The sequence below is a fragment of the Hippocampus comes genome, unplaced genomic scaffold (genome assembly GCF_001891065.2).
Source record: "Hippocampus comes isolate QL1 unplaced genomic scaffold, H_comes_QL1_v1.1 scaffold144, whole genome shotgun sequence".
NCBI lineage: Eukaryota > Metazoa > Chordata > Actinopteri > Syngnathiformes > Syngnathidae > Hippocampus > Hippocampus comes.
This window is the reverse complement of record NW_017805782.1, coordinates 1,048,561-1,061,090: the sequence shown is the minus strand read 5'-3', so window position 1 is coordinate 1,061,090 and position 12,530 is coordinate 1,048,561. Positions and strand designations below refer to the sequence as shown.

The 12,530-nt window shown below is 48.8% G+C and overlaps 1 protein-coding gene across 1 annotated transcript in view; it reads right to left on the bottom strand.

Annotated features, from left to right (window-relative positions):
- The window catches only part of enah (ENAH actin regulator), a 23,223-nt gene that overhangs the window by 7,663 nt on the left and 3,030 nt on the right, over nucleotides 1-12,530 (bottom strand). The window contains 4 exon segments of the mRNA XM_019885061.1: nucleotides 5-272; nucleotides 2,333-2,670; nucleotides 7,369-7,441; nucleotides 11,220-11,397. Of these exon segments, the coding sequence (XP_019740620.1) occupies nucleotides 5-272; nucleotides 2,333-2,670; nucleotides 7,369-7,441; nucleotides 11,220-11,397 (857 nt within the window).

The following is a 12,530-nucleotide window of genomic DNA, read 5'->3' as shown; positions in this document are numbered from 1 at the left end:
GGCCGGGGCCGGGGCGGGAGGTGGGGCTTGGGCAAACGCCTGCTGTCTCCTCGGGACGGTGGCGTACTGGGGAAGGACCGGGTGGAAGGCGGAGCCAAGCGAAGTGGCAAACCGGGAGGCCGAGTGCCTCAGGGGCGGTGTGGGCGGTGCGGTGGGTGAGGACGAGAAGGCCCCCGCCGCCGGGTGGGACGGTGTGGAGGGAGACGCCGGTGTGGATGAGGTCCTGCTGCTCTGCTCCGCGGGACCGGGGCCGCACAGAGTGCTTTCGAATGCTAGTTGCACGGACGGACATGGCGAAGGACAACGACACGGGACAGAAGGGAAGCCCCCGTCGTGCAAGGACGACAGGTCAGGACAGAGAGATGGAAGGAGGGTGGGAGAGAGGGGAAAAAGAGAATGGAGCAGATGAAGCAAGAAAGAAAGAAAAACAAAAGAACAAAAGCACAGCTAAACCACACTTTGATTCGAGGTTATCGAATGTGTTTCAACTAGCCGAGGTGATGCGCTTTTGTTAGCGGACAGATGCTGCTGAGGTAGTGCCGGAGGAAACAAAGCAACACACAGAAAGCAAAGCTTTGGTCGACTTGTTGAGAGAGACGACCAAGACGGACAGCAAAAGACAAGCCGAGTGACGGCAACAAGTTTACCGCTCATTTTCTTCAGTACAACAAATATCTGTCCATCCATTTTCTGTCGCGCTTCTCCTCATGAAGGTCGCGGGCGAGCTCGTGGCGACGCCAGCGGACTTTGGGTGTGATGCGGGCTAAGCTCCCGTCACCATTTTATCTTCGTTGACCAGATTCAGTGCTCCTCCGCTCCTCGCATACGACTTCCTCATCATCATTCCCCACATTTTCCCAATTCCCGGTGATTTTGCTGCTTTTTTTTCCTCCCCCCGCCCCCTTTGTTTTTTTGTCCTTGCTTCATCCCACAACCTTGACCAAAATCTTGCTTTCAACAAGTACAAGGGTGGCACGTCCACCGAACAATTTTATTTATAAACTGAAACCACATTTCCAAATGTGCACCGAAGAAGTGTTTCAAGAATGATGGAGCCTCCGTGTCGATGGAATGATGATGTCTGACATTTCTGGACTAAAGCAATAGCTTGAAAGAGCAAGGTCGATCATGGACTGGTAACAAATCCTGATGTACCATCCATCCAGCATTAAGCGCACGCGTGCAAGCGTAAATAACGAAAGTTAAAAGGTGATCAAGAAAGTGTTAGTAGCAAAGTACATGAGACCATCTCCTGTCGTCATCCTCCAAAAAGAGCAGCGTCATTTTGCATCCTCACTCCACCCCACTGATCCCAAGGATTTTGCAAGCATTCATACTAACACGGGGAACAAACCCCCGAGCGTCTTGCCAGCATTTTCCCCTGATGTATTTTTAGCTTGTGAGTAACACCGCTGAACTGTGTCAGCCTTCGTGTGTGGTCATGCGTGCATATGCTAATAGGGCGAAGCTAGCAATGAAGCGTGCCACAACGCTGGCATCTTTTCTGACCCAGCAGTGAATTGGAATTAGTTTCTTCTTCTGACAAATCAGACGCTAGGCAATTTCATCATCAGTTTATGTTGGATTACGGGAAAAGCGCGACTTCTGCAAGCGCCGCTGGAATCCGCTGGATGCGCGTTTGATGACCGTTGACCACATCCACGCCGCAAGAATCATCCCACAGCTATGTGGTGACATCACAAACTACAAAACCCAGGCAGTACCAAATTCACGCGGTGGTGGTCGCACGACAGTGTGTGGTTGTTTTTTTTTTTTTTTCCCCTCACTGAACATTAGTAAGTGAGAAACTAAAACATAACTTGCGCCGTATTATGGCAAACTCTTTTCAACGTTTCAAAGCAAACAGCGGATGCCCAATATCGGCATGATAGAGTGTCAGCATCTCTCAATGCAACTCTTCTCCCAACACAATTACACTTAAATACACACACACACACACACACACACACACACACACACACACACACACACACACACACACACACACACACACACACCCTGCAAAAAGGCTGTGTTAATCTCCCCCAAATCCACGTCGCCTCCTCTGCAAAACGCTGGCGCAGGCTTAGGACTGGGTGTTAGGGAAAGCTCGTTCGTTTACAGAAGCACAAATGCCGCCGTGCCCTTCAGGGTTAATCAATTGCAATGTCATTTCCGGTAAAGCGACACATTCACCAATCAATTAGAAAAGGATTAGGGAAAATATTCATCGAATTGCAACAACGACGTAAAACATGATAGAGTGTGGGGAGGGGGGGGGGGGGGGGGGGGGGGGGCCCCCCGCCGGCGAAAAGCCAAGCGCATCACTCACCAGCATTCGAGATGCGTCTCCCTCGTTCCCAGTCTTGCTGCTCTCTGTCCAACTGCTCCCGCTGCTCCTTCTCCTGCCGCTCTCGCTCCACCTTCTCCCTCTCCGTGCGCTCACGCTCGGCGCGCTCCTGCTGCTCCTGACGTTCACGCTCCAGTCGCTCCCTCTCGGCCTGCGCCTCCTTTTCCTTACGGTCTCGTTCTTGACGTTCGCGCTCCTGACGTTCGCGCTCTTGCGTCTCTCGCTCCAGGCGCTCTCGTTCCTGACGTTCCCGTTCTTGACATTCGCGTTCCAGGCGCTCTCTTTCCACCTCCTTCTGCTTCTGCTGCTCCTGGAGCTGCCTGGGTTGACAATACACGTGACTTTAAATCAAATCGATCACGCCGACTCTCAAATTATAATCAAGGACAGAATGCATCGTACAAATATCAACGTTTTAATGTCTCAAAACAAACAAACAAACAAACGTTGAAAATGCCAGGTGGAACACAATGAGTGAAAAGAAGATCATCTCATCGGTGCGGGGCCAGCTCGTGACCCTTGTGACCCGCAAGCAACTACTGGTGACATTACGTAACATTATTATGATGTAACATTTGCTACCAGGCATAACAGCCACGTTATGCAAGATAAACATTTTGGTGCACAGGAAGTTGAAGTCTGCAATTGGCACAACGATACCCCCAAAAGAAAAGGCCTCAATTATTTCATATATATATATATATGGAGAGAGAGAGAGAAAGAGAGAGAGAGAGAGAGAGAGATGCTAAATAATATTTTGCGCAGGATGCAAGCCCATCGGGGCTGATGTGTGTCTGAGCGTATTTGTTATGTGAGGTTCACGGATTGGTCGGCAGGTGTCAGCAGAGGGCAGCGCGAGGGAGCGTGAGGCAAGCGTGTGACGTGTCGGACAGGCTCGAGGCCAAAACAGAGGCTTGCGACTGGCTCTGCGTCTCATTTGGTGAAAGTGCAATCTTGCTCGTCCAGAAATATGCTGTCGCTGCAGCAGTTGGCTGGCACACTAACAGACGAGCAGTTTACACGAAACAGAATTTGTGATATTAAAACAATGCGCCTTTCTACATGGGGATCCAATGACAACGGATGTTATTGGTGGAAACACATTTATTGAGGTTATTGTGCCCCCGTCCGTTACATTTGAGGGTTGCATTGAGTGGCAGGATGTTGATTTGGAGTTTCGTCAAGTTTGAGGAGAGACAAAATGCACGATGAGCACACGGCAAGAGCTTCAATTTCTTCTAATTGCTCCTCAATTCCTCTTCGGAAGGCGAAACGGTCCGTGGCCAAGGCTAATGGGTATTTGATGTTGTTGAGTTGCTTGCACATTGTGTCATGGTCAATTTTTGTCATGGTTTTTCACTCATGTAATAGACTCGTCGTCGTACAAAAGATGCTGCTGTTCATCACGACGACACCTTCGCTTTCCTGTACATTCTGGCGGCCCGGCAAATGTCACGCAACAAGTCCTCACGTCATGCTCGCATTCTTGAACAGTGAGAGTCGCGTCTCCCACTGCCAAAAGTTTACAAGTAGGGGCACGGTTTCATGAAGACTGTCAGAAACGGAAGACCCCCCCCGCCTGTATTTGTCAGAGCCACTGGAATATCAGGCTGCGAGCATAAAAAAATGGCACACAGAGGCCCACGCACTGATTAAATCAGCGTCCGTTCATATAAAAACTTCCTACAAAGTTTGAAATATAGAATTGTCTTGGTTTGTTGCGGTGAGACCAAAAGTTCTTGATACTTTTGGCCTGTGGAAAAATGTGGAAAAGAGAAAAATGAGCAAAGCTCTCCCTCTGCAACTTGGTGGGAAACATCGGTGGGTTCAACGCTGTGAAAAGCCCTCCGCTCTGTTTAACCGGCGTCTTACTCGCCCCCTGACAAGAGTTGCCGAGGAAACCGTTGCCAATGGAGCGTGGGTGGCGGGGAGGTCGCAATTGCTATGGATGCATACATGCGACTGGCAGACGTGTTTCTTTCCTCTTTGCAACAACTTTCGACACAGCCCGAAAATGGTCACAGTGCATCCTTTTCTTTTTTGTTTTTAAATAATCTAACCAAGGAGAGACACTCGAACACATCTCAATGGCAGTTGAGAAAAGGATGGGAACTGATACTCAGCCCTCCTTCAGTGTCATTGTTAATTTTCAGATCCCCCTTTCGTGCTGCGAGAGCGCTGGGCCGCCTGCGAGTGCTCTGGGGCCCGACGGAAGCACCCGCTGCATGTCAAGAGCAATAAGGACGATGCGTACTTTCACATCGGAGTCTCCATTAACACCAGAAAAAGATTTGTCGCTTGTTGCTTTTTGGAAAAAGAGTCGCGAGAGGGGTCTGAAAGCTCGCTACACAGAGCAAGAAAGTGGCTAAATTGGCAACACTGCTCTCAAGAGAGTTGTATTTGTCGAGAAGAATCAACTCTAATGGAACGGATCATGATATCGCTTGTTGTGAAGGAAATCTTCAGTTAAGCCGTTGTTGATTGCTACAAACACACGCTGTTGTTAGCAATTAAGCGTTTGGCGAGTGCGTCTTCAAGCAACTGAGGCAAAATGGATTGCTGGTTCTAATTAAGGTCATCCGGAGCAGGATCAGAAAACTTCCACGGATCTAGACTGGAGTGGTGCTTTTTGAAAAATGTCAGTCTAACATGAGCTACACCACAGGTGGAAATGCTAATTTGAGACGCGGGGTCCACTGGAGTCTGACATGGGACAGCATGATGTCATCTTGTTTTGCGACTGTGGCAACAACGGTGCTAAATCTTCCGCGACACTCAAGTCTGGCAGAATCTGTTGGCCAGCTGGACTCGGTGGCCTGCCCGGTTGTCTCGGAGCAGCACGAAAAGTCAACCGAGTGGATACGAGCGCAGATGGGCCATATGGACCGACTTCCGGTCCAAGGATCTCGTTAGCATCCGATACACAAACGCTCTCTCTGGCTCTCTCCATGTGGTGTGTGTGTGCCCTACAAACAAAACACCCCAAATGTTATCCGAGCCAAAAGCAAACACATGGTAGTTAGAGTAAGCGTTAGCGGAAGCATTTCCCGGCAGCCGAATGCTCGCTAGTTGACTGGAAATACGGGATCGATTGGACATCCGACAGATTTTGTTTTCCTATGTCTTCATCTTCTCTTTCATTCAACACATTGACGCGCCCCCTCACCAATAGGCTTTGCTCACCCTTCCAACACTCCCACGTGCCGCGTAGCTATTTATACCGCAGCCCATTATTTGCAGCTCGTGTCTTTTTAATCTGAGGGTAGCGCCGCGGAATTCTCCACCAGTGGTTTATCTTTCCACTCTTGGCCTTTCATTTATGTGCTCATACGTGAGATAAATATGTCCGTCAGACATTCGGTCACCCCCGGAGGCTCAGCATCTTCGGCCTCGAAAAGGAGGATTAGAGGCCTAGTGTGGTGGGAGCGGGTTGAGAAGAGTGGAGGAATTGTCACTTTTTTTTGACTCAAGGCAAACCTCATACCGTTGTTGTTTTGCTCCGATCTCTCTGCCCGTCGCTGCTCAAGCCTCAATCTATCCGACGGAGTTTCCCCAAAAAAACTCAAATGCATTTCGAGAGCACTTTCAAATAACCAAACAAAGCACTGTACACGGAGCAAAAATAATTCATACGACAACAAACAATAAGGAAGACGGTAGAAGGCACACAAGCAGACAAACGAAAAACCAAGTCTCATGCGACGGGATGCCAGAGTAGAAGTTATGCCGTCCCTCTTTTGATTTTCAGTCAAGAGGCGAGCAGCAGCATTGTGGACCAGCTGGAGACACTTCATGGAGGATTCATGTCTCCATTAAAGTAAACATCATTAGCTAATATAGCTCATATAGCCTAGCATCGCTAGTTAGAATGAAATGTCATCCTGGCCAATAGTACCAAATCATATGTCTACTTTCACCTTTTGAGGGCATCTGTGCATTGGGAGAAATGGAATTGCTGGTAAATGTGTGAAGAGCGACCCCAAGTGGCCCAAAGAATCTCAGCTGCGTACAGCGTATGCGTCGATGGTGGTGAAGAGAAAGGATGAAACTTTAAAATTAGGGTCACTACTTTGCGGATTTTGTCCATTGTGGACAGGGGTGGTCAACCGAACAAAGCGCTGTACACGGAGCTAAAAGGGGGGGGGGGGTCATATCAAAAGTTCAACCAGCTACTTGCAGTTCCTTACAATGAATCTACCGATCTACTTTGTCTTAACTGCTAAAACTAGGTTGTAATTTGTCATACAAATGAAAGCTATTTCGCCAAAAGGGGCGGAAAAAAAAATGGTCGGGACTGTAATTTGTCACAGATGTTCTTTGTGAGTCAGAAAATACAAACAATATGCTGTTAACTAGCTCCAAGTCTGCCGTTGAAAATGTTGATTGGTTCCAACTTCTTCTCATTTTGGGGGAAAGGAAAGGGCCGACTGTCAACATTTGAGCGTTTCTTCCCTTGGCACTTTCTCTGCCGCTATGGCTGATTGTCTGAGCGTCCTTCAGCGGACGGCAGAAGACATCAGAAACTGATGGATTGGATGCGCATGTGTACTGTACATGTGCGAGAAAAAGAGGGAATGGCAAGCAGACGGTATTATGAGACACACATACTGTAACCTCTGAGCAGTTGACCTAAAAAAAAAAAAAAAAGCCACACCATTGAGTCACACTTGAAGAATGCATTACTACCGAGGCATGTCATAGTATTAGTTATGATTAGGTTTGCATGGCGGGGTGGGGGGGCGTCACGCTCGGTCTCATTTGAACGGTCTTCACCTCGCACCGGAAATCTGAAATCTGAACGATGATAATCATGGATTTGAAGAGTCCGCTCGATTGTGCGGAACCGATCGCTAATTAATCACGCGTTGAAGCAAAGAAACAAGGAGCGTGGCTCATCACCTGACACCGGCTTGTGTTTGCGTGGGAGAGAACGTCGTCACGAGAGGGCGAATTTCAGAAAGAAGAGAAGGCAGGGCGACAAAAAGGAGAAGAAACAATGTCTGAGGGGTGTGCTTTACCTTCTTCGAAGGTCGAGTTCCTCCGGTGTGGGGCCATTCTGAACATGAGGTGACTGCCTGGGCAATGTGGCACCTGTCGAGAGCAAAACACAGATGAATAAAAGCGATCCGTGTGTGTGAGAAAAACCCCAGGACTGACACCACTCGGACTGTACGCCGCTGTCCTCCGATCGCCGCACCGATTGGAGTGATAAAAGTCAGCGTTACGGCACATGGGTTATGCTCCGGCGACCGACACGCTGTTGAAGATAGCCTGCGTGATTTTGGGCAAGGGTTTTCGTCGCTGGCTGACATTTGAAGCCGCCGTCCGTCGACAGATCAAGATCATGTTGGTAACTTCGATTGGTGCGCAACCTATTGATGTTTTTGATGATCCCCGGGAGGGCCGGCGAGACCGTCCGAGTTCAACATCGATCTCATACGTCATTTTATGCACTCTGGTTGGAAAATAAGAACATTCCGAGACTCCAAATTGACTCAAGTTGAGTCCGATTTTTATTATTATTATTTGACGTTCGCAGGACCGCAGCAGTAATCAGCAGACGAGTGATTCTGATAACGAGCAACCCTGAGGTCAAAGTTTGTTTGAGTGTGTCGCGATCAAACACACTTGCTCGCAACGTGTGTCATTGTGTTACCGTCTCTTCTCGTAGAGCTTGTGCACTCATGACACATGTCAACGCGTTCACAAACCAAAGCGTTCAAAACTGCCTTCATTCTTCATTGCAGTCTCTCTGAATGCAAAATAGTAACGGACGTCATGGGGCGGAAAGTTTGCCGGTGAATTGGAATTGATTTTGGATATTTGCACAGAGGTTTAAGTTTGGGAAAGCTTCCATAATGTCACCATAAATGCTGTTTACACAAGTAGCAGTCAGATCCCAAATCGGGTCAATAAATACAAAGAGAGAAAAGGAATGCAGATCGTCAGTACGCATACATGCGGGCAGCGGTAGCGTGGGCCTCTTCTGGCAGCAAACATAGCTCCACAGTCCATGCGAGGTCCCGTCTGAGCCGTTGCTACGTCTCCGCGCAAATTCCATCCCGCCGCTGCTAGCGCCGCTCGCTAGGCCGGCAGCTCCAGTGCATTCCTGGGAGCTCGCGTACAAAACCCGTAGCTGAGCCATCAATTTCCCGTGTGGCTCAACTCCGTGTGACCTCAGGTTGCCTGCCACCAAAATATTAGCCCCCCCCCCCCCCCCAAAAAAAAATTCTCTTCATAGAGGATCAAGCAGATGCTGGCAAGGGTGCGCACACTGTGCGGTCGGATGGCTCCATTCTCTGTTTGCAGACGATTAAAGATGACGCACAACCGCTGGGTGCGGCTACTCTGCGCCGCTTCTCCAATAGTTGATGGAAACAAAGCGAGTGGGGAAGGATGCGAGGAGACTAACAGGCGCGCATTGACATTTCTGTCAAGGGGAACGCTGCAGGAAAAGCTGCCGATGATGTACGGAGGAGGGAGGAGAGAATAAGGGGATGAGATGGAGAGAGGAAGATGGCTTGCTGCTTCCCGGACAACATTTATTATGCATGCGCCGGATAACGGGAAGGATACAGAACTCGTGTCCCCGAGAGAGAATCGGTGTGTTTAGATCTTATAACCCAAATCAGCAACAGAGAAACAATCTGTCGTCAAGCCCACCCATCGCTTCAGGCGTGTTTGAATTTGTGCCGCTGCAGGAGACAATGAAGGGATGGAAAGCGAGCGGGAAAGTAGACGCGCAACAAATCGAATTCATGACGTCCCAAGTTTGTTTTTCGGCAGATGTTTTGATCCCGATGCCCTGACGGTGTCCTGAGTGTGAACACTTCAACATGCGACGCTGGCAGGCAAGCGAGCCGAGTAACTCGACACGTTTGCACACAGGTGCGGCGAGGCGGCCCTTCCGGAGAGACTCCTCCATACAAAGGAAATTCCATACGTGACGCACGCAGGTTTATTTAGACTGGTAAGCAATGACAGCTGGATGACGGCGTGGGGTTGCAAATATCATATTTACCTCATGACATCATCGCATCCGAGACTTGCCGGTGGGTGAAAATAACAGCCCTCATACTTCAAGATGACGTTTCAATGCAAGGAATGCGCCCGTCCGATGACTTTTCCGAATAGAAAACGGCTCTCGAAGCTCGATCAAGAACCGTTCTGCTGGAAAATGGGCTCCCTGGCACATCTGGACCTTCTCCTCCTCAGTCTGGCCAACTCTTTCCATCATTTTTGTAATCCTTCCCGACTTGCGTTCAGTGATTCCATTGACTTTCAAGTAACCTTGCTAGGAGGCGAGAGCCGGGCTGATATGAAATTCCAAAAAGGGCTGACAAAAATAAAATAAAACGGGCTCACGGACCAAACCAAGATTTGAAATGATTCAACAAATTCATCTTAAGGAGAGCAAAGAATTAAAAAAAAAAAAAAATGGATGAGTTGGGCAGCGGATGTGCTACTGATGCCGTCAGTGAACACAAGCGCGGTTGACTTTTAGCCAGGCAACAGGCAGCCAATTCAAGCCGCTTCACTCAACAGGCCAGGCGCACCTTTTAAAGGCACGCGCGCACACATGCAACGTCACAGATACTCCAGTGTAGAGCGTGAGTGTGACGACGCCAAGTGGACAAAAATAATGCCCGCGCTTCACATGCGCATTGTGTTGGATTTCGGCATAAGGCTTTAAAACACACAGAAATAACAACACCGGCACCCACGTACGTGCCTTTCGAAAAAAAAAAAAAAAAGGCCAAGATGGAAGGATTGACTTTCACGTCCATCGTCAAACGCCCCCAGTTAAAAGCACGTTTACTCACTTTGGAGGTAGATTTGAGCACGACTCATCTTTTGATGGTCTTCAGAGAATCTGTGAAGTCTCGCTACGGCGGGCATGACGAGATTTTTAGGTGGTGTCCGTTTACAACAAGCGGCAACGGTTACGCCGCCTGATAAAAAGAAAACGGCTTGACTTCCGACTTGTCTCGCTCGGTCTCTCTACTTGATGATCTTGCCACTTCCGGTACACACACGGCACTCAAATCATGTCAGCATCTGCTCTCGGAGTACATCTTTCTCACCGACTTCTTTTGATCCATTTCTATCTTCAACCTACTCAATGTGCTTCCTTCTTCCAGTCCCTACGCGCTATTGTCCAGCAATGATTCAGTGTGTCGTCTACCACTATGGGAGAGTCAAGCCCGAGACTTTATGCGCAAGAAAAAAAAATAGGGCAGACAGAGTGTGTATGTGTGTTGTCTCCTAATATAAGTTTGCTCACATGCTATCATGACCCAAACTCTAAAAATGTTGACTCCGTGCTTTCAAGCACATGACCTGTAAAATAAAACGAGGAGGCTGTTTCTACGGGCTCGGGGAGGCTTCTCTGCGCACAAACAGCTGCCTCGGGTTTCGACCCCTCCCCTCCGCTTGCTAAATGGAGTAAGCGCTGTCAGAGACCGCGAGGCTACGCGAGGACTGCCAGAGTCATAAACCGAGGCCGACGTGTGTACCACCAACTCGGGGAATATTTGTCACACCTTTCCGTTGAGCTCCGAATAGCACAATGCTCCAAATGTCTGATCGGCAGGCTCTTACCGTGAGGTCATCCCATGTTGGGACGAAAAGAAAGTCAGCACACCAAATAGAGGACAGTTCAAGCCATGGAGAATTTCGCGTTGATTTTCCCCGCACGGCCCGTCGAACCGATTAACTACCACCAAGATTCCTCTCCGAGGCTTCAGAAACTCCAAAACACAATCGGTGGGCCATGACAAACGAGGCGCTCGGGAACAAGCGGAACAACAATAGCCGGCGGCAAAAAAACAACTCTGAGCCGATGGAGTTGAAAAGCTTTGGACGCTACCTGTCTCCTGGGAGTTGAGCACCTCCAGAGCGTGCATCATGGCACTGGCGAAGACGTTGGCATCCTCCTTGCTGCCAAAGTTCAGGCCGTAGACCTGTCGAGCATCTCGCCACTGGTGGAAGGTCTGCGTGGCCTGGTTGTACTTCAGTCCCTTGGGAATGGCACAGTTGATCACCACCTGCAGATGGAAGGAGATCAATAGATTGAGGCGCAAAAAAAATGAGGACTCAGGAACGCTTCCATCATCTATGTTGGCTTGTTTACGGCGCAAATGCAAGCTCGGTAAAGTTGCGCAAGCGTCACTGTCCACTGTAAGCTCCTTCATTGTTTTTCGCGTCAACAACAACGATAAATAACTGCTGCCATGACAGCGAAAAATGTTCCATCAAACCTTCCCCGTGCAGTTGAAGAATTCTCAATGGACTCTTTCAATTTCTATTCATCGCAAAGGAGACATGGATCAAATTTGATGGTGAGAGCTGTGAGATTGAGTTGGAATGTTGCGTCGATAGCGCATGGAGTGCCAGCATTGTGTTTTTCGAAGTTCCGGGCCCGCTGCCACGAAGGAAGGCCTCAAGCTACTGCGGCGAGTTGTCCGTTTCGCTCTGCTCGCGGGAGGCCGGCATATTGAGAGCTGATTTTGTTTGGCATCAGCAAACGCGGGGGACCATGTACACAAACACTCGTGTTTTTGTCAATTTTTGATCTGATAAAGCGTGAAAACGCAGAAAAGATGTGGAGTGCGCCAGAATCCCTTCATCTCTGTGGCATCTTGTGTTGCGACTAATGAGAGGGGGAATTCAAAATATTCCCCAACAGCAGTGAGGATCATTTGACAGGGCCCCCAAGGTTGGTTGAGATTTTAAAAAAACTAATGGGAAAAAAAAAAAAGAAAGAAAGAAAGAAAGAAAACATTAGCACAAGGTTCGGAAAGAAAAATATCAGAATCCTTGGATTCAAACTAACTCCTGGATAGATTGTACGCCTTTTGTGTTTTGTGCTCATCTCTTCGACGCCAGCTCGTCTTTCAACAGAGGAAACGGCATCGGCGTGCTTGATGAGGAGATGGAAACATACGACTTGAAATGTTCCCGACAGCCTTTTTTAATTGGGGAAAATATCAAATGCAACTCATCTCGGGGGTGGGGGGGAATGCAGCAGAGAAGCACGAGCTTGCACTTACCACAGAATTCCCAAGCTGTGAAGTCATCCGGCAACATAGCAAACTCTCGGCCACAGTACATTTCGATACCCCATATTTGGTAAGGTAATTTTTTTTTTTTTTTTTTTGGAGGCCAAATGTGTCAAAAT